Raw genomic sequence first — 14,306 nt, forward strand, 5'->3', positions numbered from 1 at the left:
ATCTCATTCCAAAATCATGGGCATTAATATGGAGTTGGTCCCCCCTTTGCTGCTACAGTGCATTCTGAAAGTATTCAGACCCCTTAACTTCTTTCACATTTTGTTACGTTACAGCCTTATTCTAAAATGAATGAAATAGTTGTTTTCCTCATCAATCTACACACAATGCCCCATAATGAGAAAGCAAAAACAGGTTTTTAGAAATGTTTGCACATTTAAAAAATGAAATATGACATTTACATAAGTATTCATTTACATAAGTACTCAGTACTTTGTTGAAGCACCTTTGGCAACGATTACAGCCTTGAGTCTTCTTGGGTATGATGCTACAAGCTTGGCACACTTGGGGAGTTTCTCCCATTCTTCTCTGCAGATCCTCTCAAGCTCTGTCAGGTTGGATGGGGAGCGTCGCTGCACAGCTATTTTCAGGTCTCTCCAGAGATGTTCGATCAGGTTAAAGTCCGGGCTCTGGCTGGGCCACTCAAGGACATTCAGAGACTTGTCCCGAAGCCACTCCTGTGTTCTCTTGGCTGTGTCCTTAGGGGCATTGTCCTGTTGGAAGGTGAACCTTCGCCCCAGTCTGAGGTCCTGAGGGCTCTGGTGCAGGTTTTCATCAAGGATCTCTCTGTACTTTGCTTCGTTCATCTTTCCCTCGATCCTGACTCATCTCCCAGTCCCTTCCGCTGAAAAACATCCCCACAGCATGATGCTGCCACCACCATGCTTCACCGTAGGGATGGTGCCAGGTTTCCTCCAGATGTGACACTTGGCATTCAGGCCAAAGAGTTCAATCTTGGTTTCATCAGACCAGAGAATCTTGTTTCTCATGGTCTGAAAGTCCTTTAGGTGCCTTTTGGCAAACTCCAAGCGGGCTGTCATGTGCCTTTTACTGAGGAGTGACTTCCGTCTGGCCACTCTACCATAAAAGCCTGATTGGTGGAGTGCTGCAGAGATCGTTGTCCTTCTGGAAGGTTCTCCCATCTCCACAGAGGAACTCTGGAGCTCTGTCAGAGTGACATTGGGTTTTTGGTCACCTCCCTGACGAAGGCCCTTCTCTCCCGATTGCTCAGTTTGGCCAGCTCTAGGAAGAGTCTTGGTTGTTCCAAACTTCTTCCATTTAAGAATGATGGAGGCCACTGTGTTCTTGGGGCCCTTCAATGCTGCAGAAATGTTTTGGTACCCTTCCCCAGATCTGTGCCTCGACACAATCCTGTCTCGGAGCTCTACGGACAATTCCTTCGACCTCATGGCTTGGTTTTTGCTCTGACATGCTCTGTCAACTGTGGAACTTATATAGACAGTTGTGGGCCTTTCCAATGCATGTCCAATCAATTGAATTTACCACAGGTGGACTCCAATCAAGCTGTAGAAACATCTCAAGGATGATCAATGGAAACAGGATGCACCTGTGCTCAATTTCGAGTCTCATAGCAAAGGGTCTGAATAGTTATGCAAATAAGGTATTTCTGTTTTTTATTGGTAATACATTTGCAAAAATGTAAAAAAAAAAAGTTTTTTTCTTTGTCATTATGGGGTATTATGTGTAGATTGATGAAGGAAATTTTTTATTTAATCCATTTTAGAATAAGGCTGTAACGTAGCAAAATGTGGAAAAAGTCAAGGGATCTGAATACTTTCTGAATGCACTGTGTAACAGCCTCCTCTCTTCTGGGAAGGCTTTCCATTAGATGTTGGAACATTGCTGCGGGGACTTGCTTCCATTCAGCCACAAGAGCATTAGTGAGATCGGCAATGATGTTGGGCGATTAGGCCTGGCTTGCAGTTATGGGAGATTTTTAGTTAACTAATTAGATAACATAACAAACCAATTATATGTGTTATGCATGTTGTACAATGAAATGCCTACAGTCGTGGTCAAACGTTTTCAGAATTACACAAATATTAATTTTCACAATGTCTGCTGCCTCAGTTTTTATGATGGAAATTTGCATATACTCCATAATGTTATGAAGAGTGATCAGATGAATTGCAATTAATTGCAAAGTCCCTCTTTGCCATGAAAATGAACTTAATCCCCAAAAAACATTTCCACTGCATTTCAGCCCTGCCACAAAAGGACCAGCTGACATCATGTCAGTGATTCTCTCGTTAACACAGGTGAGAGTGTTGACGAGGACAAGGCTGGAAATCCCTCTGTCATGCTGATTGAGTTAGAATAACAGACTGGAAGCTTTTAAAGGAGGGTGGTGCTTGAAATCATTGTTCTTCCTCTGTTAACCATGGTTACCTGCAAGGAAACACGTGCCGTCATCATTGCTTTGCACAAAAAGGGCTTCACAGGCAAGGATATTGCTGCTAGTAAGATTGCACCTAAATCAACCATTTATCAGATCATCAAGAACTTCAAGGAGAGAGGTTCAATTGTTGTGAAGAAGGCTTCAGGGCGCCCAAGAAAGTCCAGCAAGCGCCAGGACCGTCTCCTAAAGTTGATTCAGCTGTAGGATCGGGGCACAACCAGTGCAGAGCTTGCTCTGGAATGGCAGCAGGCAGGTGTGAGTGCATCTGCACGCACAGTGAGGCGAAGACTTTTGGAGGATGGCCTGGTGTCAAGAAGGACAGTGAGGAAGCCACTTCTCTCCAGGAAAAACATCAGGGACAGACTGATATTCTGCAAAAGGTACAGGGATTGGACTGCTGAGGACTGGGGTAAAGTAATTTTCTCTGATGAATCCCCTTTCCGATTGTTTGGGGCATCCGGAAAAAAGCTTGTCTGGAGAAGACAAGGTGAGCGCTACCATCAGTCCTGTGTCATGACAACAGTAAAGCATCCTGAGACCATTCATGTGTGGGGATGCTTCTCAGCCAAGGGAGTGGGCTCACTCACAATTTTGCCTAAGAACACAGCCATGAATAAAGAATGGTACCAACACATCCTCCGAGAGCAACTTCTCCCAACCATCCAAGAACAGTTTGGTGACGAACAATGCCTTTTCCAGCATGATGGAGCACCTTGCCATAAGGCAAAAGTGATAACTAAGTGGCTCGGGGAACAAAAAATCTAACTTTTGGGTCCATGGCCAGGAAACTCCCCAGACCTTAATCCCATTGAGAACTTGTGGTCAATCCTCAAGAGGCGGGTGGACAAACAAAAACCCACAAAATCTGACAAACTCCAAGCATTGATTATGCAAGAATGGGCTGCCATCAGTCAGGATGTGGCCCAGAAGTTAATTGACAGCATGCCAGGGCGGATTGCAGAGGTCTTGAAAAAGAAGGGTCAACACTGCAAATATTGACTCTTTGCATAAACTTAATGTAATTGTCAATAAAAGCCTTTGACACTTATGGAATGCTTGTAATTATACTTCAGTATACCATAGTAACATCTGACAAAAATATCTAAAAACACTGAAGCAGCGAACTTTGTGAAGACTAATACTTGTGTCATTCTGAAAACTTTTGACCACGACTGTATATGCTCTATATGCCTATGGATTAAGAACCAATTAAACAATAGTAGAGACATTTATTTAGTGCAAATGCTGTGCTTCTGAGAAAGGATGGTTCCCTCTAGCTCCCTGCAGCTGGTCTGGGTGTGTAGTCAAGGACATGGGATGGAGATAAACTTCAGGAACAGATAGACCTGTATAGACCTATATTGTTTGTCGTTGATTCTGAGTAACCTGGTCACACGGTCAGGACTAAGAGCCTCAGAGTGACCACCGTTTTTCAGTTCATCCTGTCTTTTACAATCTTCCAAGGGTGCAGCTGTGTGGAGATAGGAATAGCAATGGAACTAACGTTATCACTTGTTTGTGCGCTATGACCCGATACACATAGCCTGACCCAATACACATAGCCACATACACATAGTCACAAGAAGAAACCATAGTGGCTCAAGGTCCAGGGAGGGTGGCTGTTTGGATAAAGAGGAGGTTCCGGTATGATATGAAAAGGAGACCAAGCAGACATGTAGATAGACAGGAAAGAAACCCATTTTTCAGTAGACTCCCAAGTAAACTATAAGTTAAAATTACAGGTTGAACATAGTTACATATTTTGAAACTTTAGTTAATCACAAAGACAAGCAGTTAGACTAAGTGAAACAGAGTGTACAAGGAGGGAGCCTGAGACAGAGTCAGGACATGGCTCCTGGGAATGGGCCTGCTCATTCTTACTATGTGTGGGAAATATACACTATCCATGAGAACTGTACATGTCTGAGAACTGGTTATACTGCTAGGAATGTCTTAAATGTATATGGTTGAGAATGGGTTATGGACCTGCCATGTTTAAACCATATTTAAGTATTGATTGAAATGTTTTATAATGTGTTATGGGTTAGATGGGATGTTTCTAAGTCTGAATACATAGGAGGAAGAGAAGTCAGATTTCGCCACTATCATAAATTAAGAGAGTGGGCGGAGCGGTCAAAAGATGGAGATTTGGAGACAATGGTGGAAGAACTAAACAGGGAGGGATTAAGCTAAAACGTATGTAAAATGTGCAGGAATAGAACTGTATATAAACTGAGGGCAAAGTGTTTGGAATTCAGATGCTCTGCAGACCACCTCGGCTTTTGTCTAATTGTAATAAAGTCTATCTTACTTCTACAAAATCTCTGGAATACTTTGGTTTTTATTAAGAATAAGGACAATTCTCCACGACACAGTCGGCATTCCAATTCATCCCAAAGATGTTCGATGGGGTTGAGGTCAGGGCTCTGTGCAGGCCAGTCAAGTTCTTCCACACCGATCTCGACAAACCATTTCTGTATGGACCTCACTTTTGTGCACGGGGGCATTGTCATGCTGAAACAGAAAAGGGCCTTCCCCAAAATGTTACCACAAAGTTGAAAGCACAGAATCGTCTAAAATGTCATTGTATGCTGTAGCGTTAAGATTTCCCTTCACTGGAACTAAGCGGCCATGAAAAACAGCCCCAGACCATTATTCCTCCTCCACCAAACTTTACAGTTGGCACTATGCATTGGGGCAGGTAGCATTCTCCTGGCATCCGCCAAACCCAGATTTGTCCGTCGGACTGCCAGTGATTCATCACTCCAAAGAACGCGTTTCCACTGCTCCAGAGTCCAATGGCGGCAAGCTTTACACCACTCCAGCCGACACTTGGCATTGCACATGGTGATCTTAGGCTTGTCTGCGGCTGCTCGGCCATGGAAACCCATTTCCTGAAGTTCCCGACGAACAGTTATTGTGCTGATGTTGCTTCCAGAGGCAGTTTGGAACTCGGTAGTGAGTGTTGCAACCGAGGACAGACAATTTTTACGTGCTACGCGCTTCAGCACTCTGTGGCCCCGTTCTGTGAGCTTGTGTGGCCTACCACTTTGCGGCTGAGCCGTTATTGCTGCTAGATGTTTCCACTTCACAATAACAGCACTTACAGTTGACCGGGGCAGCTCTAGCAGGGCAGAAATCTGACGAACTGACTTGTTGGAAAGGTGGCATCCTATGACTGTGAGTCACTGAGCTCTTCAGTAAGGCCATTCTACTGCCAATGTTTGTCTATGGAGATTGCATGGCTGTGTGCTCGATTTTATACACCTGTCAGCAATGTGTGTGGCTGAAATAACCGAATCCACTAATTTGAAGGGGTGTCCACATACTTTTGTATATATAGTGTATCTTCCCCCATAGAGAGAAGAACAGTCCAGTGCTGCTTTGAAGATAATTGCATTAATTTTGTGTTTTTGTTTGGGTATCTTATTGATTTGTCACATGGGCAGTGTCTTGTCAATCTAATCAAAGGAGTATCTGAGTATTCATATTCCTGTATGTGTTCATGTGTGCAGTAAGTTGTTCCATCTCTTTCTCTCTCTTTTCTCTCTCTCTCTCTCTCTCTCTCTCTCTCTCTCTCTCTCTCTCTCTCTCTCTCTCTCTCTCTCTCTCTCGCTCTCTCTCTCTCTCTCTCGCGCTCTCTCTCTCTCTCTCTCTCTCTCTCTCCCCTAAACAGAGGTAATTTCCTGGACTACGATAAAGATGAGGTGGCCGCCCAGCCTCGGGTGTGGAAGAAGTATGAGTTCCACTATGACAATGTGCTGTGGGCCTTCCTCACTCTCTTCACTGTGTCCACCGGAGAGGGCTGGCCCGAGTAAGTACACTTTCCAGGCTCCTTTTCAGTAGCGGTCTCTGGTGGGGATATGTTCTGAGAATATGATGTGGCTCTCAGACAGATACAGAGAGACAGACAGACAGACAGACAGTAGAACAGTAGAGGGTGAACAGGCCTGGGGATATGTTCTGAGAATGTGCTGTGGCCCTGCAGACAGACAGACAGACAGACTTACATATGTCTTCAACTTGGCTTTCCATACAAATCCTTCCATTAAAAAAGGAACCTGGTTTTGGTCACTTTCTCATTAAAAAAACAGTGATGGTGAGATTCAAATGGTGAGATTAATGCTACCACTATTCATGGCTTTGTTATGTGTGCCTGCATTGGCCTCATAGGCTACAGAAAAATCGCCATGCATGCATCTAATCTATTTAGTCAGGCAATATCCACATTATTCTCACATATTTTAGAATGTAATAATAATTTGAATATCAATGCATTGGCAAGACTTAAAAAATGCATTATTCTTAAAGTGGTAATGGCCTACTTTCTTCAGGCCCTATATGTGCAATTAAATAAATTATACAATTGTATAACATTGAGGTCATTGAAAATTACAATGAAGTGCTTGAATTTGACATGCCAATGTCTGTATGAACCCTGCTTAAAGGATGTATAGTCCTAGGCCTATGATGTTGTATAGGTGGAGTTATGGACCAATTTAAATATATTCACTTTTATTCTATGTAGAACTGCATGAAAATCATTTTTTTATTTCTTTATTATAATTGTTTAATCCCAATGTCACACATTGGCCCCATTTATTTATAGAAAGACCCAGTACTAGAACAATAGAGGGTGAACAACCCTGCCCTGGGGATATGTTCTGAGAATGTGCTGTGCTAGTCTCTGTAATTGTCTTTAATATCGTATTGAAGCTTGTCGGGTCAGCACTCCAGAGAGGGTCGTCTGTGTAATTTCCGGCATGTTCATAATTCTCGTTCTTATTCCGGCTCCTCTGTCCTCCTCAATGAAATCATTGAATTAGCTATGTTATTAAATAATCCAGTGATGCATGATATGTAAAATTGATGGACTGGTGAGTCATTTAGGTCAGAGTAGAAGTCCATTAAACAAGACTCAGTCCTCATAACACGGAGGGCTAAGTGGCCAGGCTCTCTCTCAGCTGGGCTATTACTGTAAGGACTATTTTAACACGGCTGATGAAAATGGACCTTTGCATCATCAACATTGAACATTAATCACATGGCTATTACATTTAAACAAAAGCTTTTAATTGACTATGTCCCTAATTTTAGACATAGAACTTGAAATGGTGTCCTCGTTTCCAGTTAGGTTTTAGTCATATTGTAGTTGCTGTAGGAAACCTGTTGTAGCAGTTTAACCACAGTTGGCTGTTGTGGTGAGTGGTTCTATATACTGACAGCATGGTTCCTGTGTTCCTCTCCAGTGTTCTGAAGCACTCTGTGGACGCTACCTTTGAGGACCAGGGTCCCAGTCCAGGCTACCGTATAGAGATCTCCATCTTCTACGTGGTCTACTTCGTGGTCTTCCCATTCTTCTTCGTCAACATCTTTGTGGCCTTGATCATCATTACCTTCCAGGAGCAGGGAGACAAGGCCATGTCAGAGTGCAGCCTGGAGAAAAATGAGGTACAGTACACTCTTTGAAAAAAAAGGTGCTATCTAGAACCCAAACGGGTTCTTCGTCTGTCCCCATAGGAGAACCCTTTGAAGAACCCCTTTTGGTTCCAGGTAGAACCCTTTTGGTTCCAGGTAGAACCCTTTTTCATTCCATGTAGAACCCTTTCCACAGAGGGTTCTACATGGAACCAAAAAGGGTTCTATCTGGAATCAAAAAGGGTTCTCCTATGGGGACAGCCACAGAACCCTTTTGGAACCCTTTTTTCTAAGAGTGTACAGAACAGGAGAAAACTCACTTTGAAGCAAAGCAATAACAATTCCTATTTTTCCTCTCTCCATTTGTGATTTGTTGGTCATCAGCTCACTATGCTCACTATGCTCTGTAGATGTTACCAATCATACTGCCCCACCCTTACATTAGGCTAAGTACTCAGTGCAGGTACAGTCTCTCTCACTGCTGTTGTTGTTGATGCTGGGTTCAGTTGTGCGTGTTGGGGCAGTGAGGCTGCAGTGGAGCCTGCAGCACAGCCTCCCAGCTGAGGGCCAGTGTGACAGGTCCACAGGTCCACGATTGATTCTGGAGCCCCATCTGTGGTTCCACAGGCGGACAAAAAGCCAGCGAGCCGTCCCCCGTCTCCCCTACCTCATGAAACTAAATATTAGGAAGGTGTTCCTAATGTTTGGTATACTCAGTGTATGTCCCTCTGTCTGTGTCTGTCCGTATGCTGAACTAACTTGACTCAGCTAACTGGAACCAGAACACAGCCAGGAGGAGCTAGCCATGTATTCATTGTCTGGATTCATACATCTCCACTGCACATGGCTCTGAAAGGCTCTCTGCTTGCTGTCTAGTTAGATATTGGTGGTTTTCTGCACAGTATTTGCCTCTGAGAAGCTACTGTTGCCCTGAGTTGATGATACAGATGCAATGGTCCTAATGAAGGCAATGGTTGAAAGAGTGACGGATTGACGACTGATGATTGTGCTGATGACCATGATGATGATAATGAGGAAATGGGTGGCGATTATGAAAGAGAACATTGGATGTAATTTTTCATTTCCATCTCGCTTTGTTCAGAGAGCCTGCATTGACTTTGCCATCAATGCCAAGCCACTGACGCGCTACATGCCAGAGAACGTGCAGTCCTTCCAGTACCGGATGTGGAAGTTTGTGGTGTCACCTCCGTTTGAGTACTCCATTATGATCATGATCGCCCTGAACACCGTGGTGCTCATGATGAAGGTTAGTACAGTCTGTCTCGTTCACCAGAAAATATAGTAGGATATAACAAGGGCCTGGAGTTTTTCCTAGTCTGATTGCGTGGTCAGGGAAAACTCTGGCCCTACTCATACAGTGTTGCTGTTTTAAGATGTATGTGCTTATCAAGTGATTCTCACAATTCAATTCAATTCAAAGGGCTTTATTGGCATGGGAAAACAGATGTTTACATTGCCAAAGCAAGTGAAATAGATAATAAACAAAAGTGAAATAAACAATAAAAAATTAACAGTAAACATTACAAACAAACGAATAGAGACATTTAAAATGTCATATTATGCCTATGTCGAGTGTTATAATGATGTTCAAATAGTTAAAGTACAAAATGGAAAATAAATCAACATAAATATGGGTTGTATATGCAATGGTGTTTGTTCTTCACTGGTTGGTTCACTGGTAACACTGGTTTCTCTCTCTCTCCTTCCCTGCACCAGTTCCATGGAGCTCCAGACTTCTACGAGGCCATGTTGAAGCACTTCAACATCGTCTTCACTGCCCTCTTCTCTCTGGAATGCATTCTGAAGATCATCGCCTTCGGTCCGCTGGTGGGTTCACTGTTGGCCTTCCTGTTTATCTGCATGCTATCAGTATGGCAAAAGTTATCAAGGATTTGATACTTATTGAATTCATGCATGCCTTGAGCCTGTGAGTGATATTCAATCCCTCTCGTTCTAGAATTACCTGAAGGATGCCTGGAACGTGTTTGACTTTGTGACAGTGCTGGGAAGTATAACTGACATCGTGGTCACAGAAATCAATGTAAGTTAAGAGTCCAGCGCAGCACAAACCGTGCTTCTTCCACTCTCCTCTATATACATTACAATACTTGCTAATGAGGCAGAATAGTATGAGTGACATGCAGAGACCTAAGGCTGTATGGACAGTTTGTGTATACAGAGTGGGCCTGGCCTGTACACAGGCTCAAACGTGCTAAATAGCCATCTCAGCAAAGATGTCTTGGCTCCAGTCCAGTGGGACTGATAGCAGAGACAAAGAGGGGGAGAGGGAGAGTTTGTGAACAGAGCTGCATGTTAACACTATTGATTCATCACTGATGCCTGATATGGGATCTGATAATGTGAGGCAATTCAGAGTCCAGCTGAGTGCAACAGTGTGTGTGTGTGTGTGTGTGTGTGTCATTATGATCTAGTAATATTCTGAGCGATTCTATGTGAATCACTCAACATGTTTCTCTCACGCCCTGTAGTAGTTGTTTATTCATGTTATAAACTTATATTGATACAGTATCTGTATCTGTCCAGTATCCAACAGTATCTGTCCAGATGTCTGTATCATTGTCCAATGCTTTGACTGATTTAAGTGGTGTGTTTTGAGCTTTTACGGGCTTTCTATATGTCATTACTATTTCTGTTTGTCTTGCTTTTCCTTGTTCCTCCCTCTCTTTTTCGCTCTCTCTGTCTTTCTCTGCCACTCCCTGTCCCTCTCTCTGCATTGTCCTCTTGTTCAATGTATTCACTGATGTGCCTACCATCTGCTACGGTTAAACAACTGCTGTTATAGACAACGGTGAGTGACTACCCCTCCTGTCTCATTGATCTTTATCCTTCCATTCTTTACACGATCTACAGCACTGTGTGAACTGGTCTGTATGTATGTATTGTTTGGCCTCCTTTAGCAAGTTGAACCAGGACCAGCCAAATACAATCATGTTGTTTCGTCTGCATCATTGTCATATGTAGTAATTTGGGGTCATATTTTGAATGTCTCCAGTGAATAGGCTGTAATGTTGACTGTGTTCTTGTCCCCTGGCCCTACAGGACCGGCTGTTGAATCTGAGTTTTCTGAGGCTGTTCAGAGCAGCTCGTCTCATTAAGCTGCTGAGGCAGGGCTACACCATCCGTATCCTGCTCTGGACCTTCGTCCAGTCCTTCAAGGTAACACACACAAACTCACACATGCACACATGCACCAACACACGCATACACACACACATACACATACACACACAGTATACTGTATACAGTACTTGTATTTAGAGCACTTTGCTGATCAGTGTTCTTGTCCTTCTAGGCCCTACCCTATGTTTGCCTTCTGATAGCGATGCTGTTCTTCATCTATGCCATCATTGGTATGCAGGTCGGTGCTGCTTCCATTCTTTCCAAATATGGACATTCCCTCCTGGACTTCCTTGAACATTTTTCCTCAAAATAATTGGATTATATATGCCTACAGCGTAAAATGGTGTGAAATTCTGTTTTTTATTGAATACGTAAATATTTCTGCAATATAAGGCATAAACTGTCGTGATCTGTGGGTATAATCCATCCCTTACTATTCCAGGTGTTTGGAAACATTGAGCTCAACGAGGACACAGCCATCACTCACCACAACAACTTCCGCACTTTTCTCCAGGCCCTCATGCTACTGTTCAGGTAAATACACCCTTTCCTTAGTCACTCCTTCCTCTTATTTAGGAAGCACCAACATTATTAAAATTGCCCTCTCCCTCTCCATTCCTCTACCTCTCCTGTAACTCTGTAAGCCAGGGGTTGTATATAGCTAGCAACGTCTTAAGGCACCATAGTTGTACACCGTGACCATCTTCCAAAATAACTTAGTTAGAGATGTTCTGTGTAATCTCAAAGGTCACTCTGTCCGTCTGTCCTTCCGTCTCCTGTCTGACTGTCTGTCTGTCGGTCTGTCTGTCTGTCTGTCTGTCTGTCTGTCCACCCCTGTGTTCTCCAGGAGTGCCACGGGGGAGGCGTGGCATGAGATCATGCTGTCGTGTTTGAGTCACAGAGCCTGCGATGAGAGGTCAGGCAACCTGGGGAAGGAGTGTGGCAGCGACTTCGCCTATTTCTACTTTGTCTCCTTCATCTTCCTCTGCTCCTTCCTGGTTAGTACTGATGTCATCCAACATACACAAATACACTGTAACTGTTCGATTTTCTGCTGATGTGCAGTCTGGTAATAAGGGATGTTAACGTTCGGCAATGATCTGAAACGTAGGATTAGTAGTTAGTGTTGTCCAAAACTAGTTGGCTGTCTTTTGTGCCAGCATACTGTGTCTCTTCTCATAAGTCCTTGTGAAACGTCTCTTCCAGATGCTCAATCTGTTTGTGGCTGTCATCATGGATAACTTTGAGTACCTGACTCGAGACTCGTCTATACTGGGGCCTCATCATCTGGATGAGTTCATCCGTGTTTGGGCTGAGTACGACCCTGCTGCCTGGTATGTGTCTCTCTCCCTCCCTCCCTCCCTCCCATCTGGCTGGCTGGGGCTCCTACTTTGCCTCTGTGCCCAGTCAGAGAGATATCTAGTATTACAGCTGCTAGTATGGAGGGGACTGACTAATCCCTTCTTGACAATCCTCCATGTAGTCCCATGTAGAGGGTATGGTATGGTAGCATACCTCCTAGTACCCTGTCAGCCCTCTGATTATCATTGTTCTCTTGAAGCTGTCCTGAAGTTGTTGTTTTATATCTGCTTGTTCTTTTTGCAGCGGACGGATTCGCTATAACGATATGTACAACTTGTTACGAATTATCTCGCCCCCCCTTGGCTTAGGGAAGAACTGCCCTAATAGGGTAGCATACAAGGTTTGCAACCCCAGAACATTTCCTCCACTAGGGCGCTTTGTGTTCCTATGCCAAGAGACTGAAGTGAATGGCTGTGCACCAATGACTCGCCTACACACTAGCACCCGCCCTTCCAGACTGACTGGCATTGGTTAATGATGCCGGACTGGAAACAAAGCTTTCAAAGCCATGTTAAACCCCAACTCTGCCTAACATTGGAATCCCTATGCAATGCTTACTTTCTATATGGTGTGTCGAGGTATACAGTGAACACATTCTGGTTTGTACCTGTTCCGTCTCCTATCTATGTACAGTTAGATTAAACATTAAGAACGGATGTTTAGTCCTAAATTGATCACTAGATTCAGATGTTGAACACATCTGAATTGGATCAACGTCTTTACGTGCTGTAATGTGTTTTTGGGATCCTAGATGTAAACATTGTAAAGAGAAAGGAAGGCTTGAATTAATTAAGATTTAAACAAGTCTGGCATTGAAACCTTTGTTTCCGTGATTCTGGTGAACCCCCCCTGGATGTCTCTCAGCATGCAGAAGCCGACAACCTCACTACGTACAATGCTGTCATTCTCTCCCCATTAGCACCCTGTGTGTTCTTCTTCTCACTCTTCCAGACTCACTCTTCCATCCCATGTCTCCCCTCAGGGATCTGAGCAGCTCACTTCCTCCTGAGCTGAGTTCACCGATGCATCCCTGGCCCACCGTGGCCAAAGATGGCATCCATCTCCATGTCGCTACTGGAAATCTAAATAACACAGATTTCTGTTTTTGTTTTTTCTTATTCATTTTGGTTTCTTTAAAAAATATCTATATTTTGTTCCTCTCCTCCTTCTCTAACTTCCCCATCCTTCTTTATTTGGCTTTTTGTTTCCTACTCTGTGAAGTGGCCGTATCAAGTACCTTGATATGTATCAGATGCTCCTCCACATGTCCCCACCCTTAGGTTTGGGAAAGAAATGTCCGCCAAGAGTCGCCTACAAGGTAGCCACTCCCTCTGCTCGACCTGTCTTCCCATTGGCTTGACCTCCAGCCAATCTCTGTGCTCTGCAGTGTTCCCTTGTTTCTTTAGTTTGTTTTGCTAACGATCTGATCTCTTTGGTGTAGTCCCCTCCCTCCCTCCCCCTCTTTCTTTGGGCATAGCTACTTTATTTGGAGCAAACTCAGCCTGTGAGGTGATGTCCACTAAAGGCGAAGAGATAAACCATGAGACACATACAGTATCCCCACTATGTGAAAAGTTGTTACTAACCATTTAGTAACATTTACAGTAGTGGGTGTCAAACTCCTTAGGATAATAAATACAAAATAGGTTTTCATCTAATCCAGTCTCTGTAATTGAAAGGGCAACCACCACTTTTCAACCTCATTTTATTATCTCCAGCACAATACCAGTGTCTACATATGTGAAAACGGCACATTTCTACTTTCTGTAGAAACAAATATAAAGTTCTACCCGATGACATCATCAGAAGTTTAAAAACAGTGATTTTCAAATACTATGATATTTGTGGTGACATGGAGAGGAAGAAAATACCCTCCCTCTGGCTAGAAACTTGTTACACTACCAGTCAAAAGTTTGGACACACCTACTCATTAAAGGGTTTTTCTTTATTTTTATATGTTTTACATTGTAGAATAACAGTGAAGTCATCACAACTATGAAATAACACATATGGAATCATGTAGTAAACAAAATAATATTCTACAAATCAAAATATATTTCATATTTGTGAATCTTCAAATAGCCACCCTTTGCCTTGATGACAGCT

The 14,306-nt window shown here is 43.5% G+C and overlaps 1 protein-coding gene across 3 annotated transcripts in view; it reads left to right on the forward strand.

Moving 5' to 3' along the window:
• LOC121550210 (voltage-dependent N-type calcium channel subunit alpha-1B) overlaps positions 1–14,306 on the forward strand; it is a 137,388-nt gene that overhangs the window by 105,942 nt on the left and 17,140 nt on the right. For 2 of the 3 annotated variants that reach the window (XM_041862359.2, XM_041862357.2), the window contains 12 exons: positions 5,935–6,072; positions 7,508–7,709; positions 8,779–8,943; positions 9,414–9,524; positions 9,655–9,738; positions 10,501–10,506; positions 10,758–10,874; positions 11,011–11,076; positions 11,281–11,372; positions 11,686–11,836; positions 12,045–12,172; positions 13,422–13,518. In XM_041862359.2, the coding sequence (XP_041718293.2) occupies positions 5,935–6,072; positions 7,508–7,709; positions 8,779–8,943; positions 9,414–9,524; positions 9,655–9,738; positions 10,501–10,506; positions 10,758–10,874; positions 11,011–11,076; positions 11,281–11,372; positions 11,686–11,836; positions 12,045–12,172; positions 13,422–13,518 (1,357 nt within the window). The remainder of the gene's footprint in view (positions 1–5,934; positions 6,073–7,507; positions 7,710–8,778; positions 8,944–9,413; positions 9,525–9,654; positions 9,739–10,500; positions 10,507–10,757; positions 10,875–11,010; positions 11,077–11,280; positions 11,373–11,685; positions 11,837–12,044; positions 12,173–13,421; positions 13,519–14,306) is intronic. The other variant, XM_041862358.2, reaches the window with a different exon arrangement.

This window comes from Coregonus clupeaformis, chromosome 18 (assembly GCF_020615455.1).
Source record: "Coregonus clupeaformis isolate EN_2021a chromosome 18, ASM2061545v1, whole genome shotgun sequence".
In the NCBI taxonomy this organism is placed as follows: domain Eukaryota; kingdom Metazoa; phylum Chordata; class Actinopteri; order Salmoniformes; family Salmonidae; genus Coregonus; species Coregonus clupeaformis.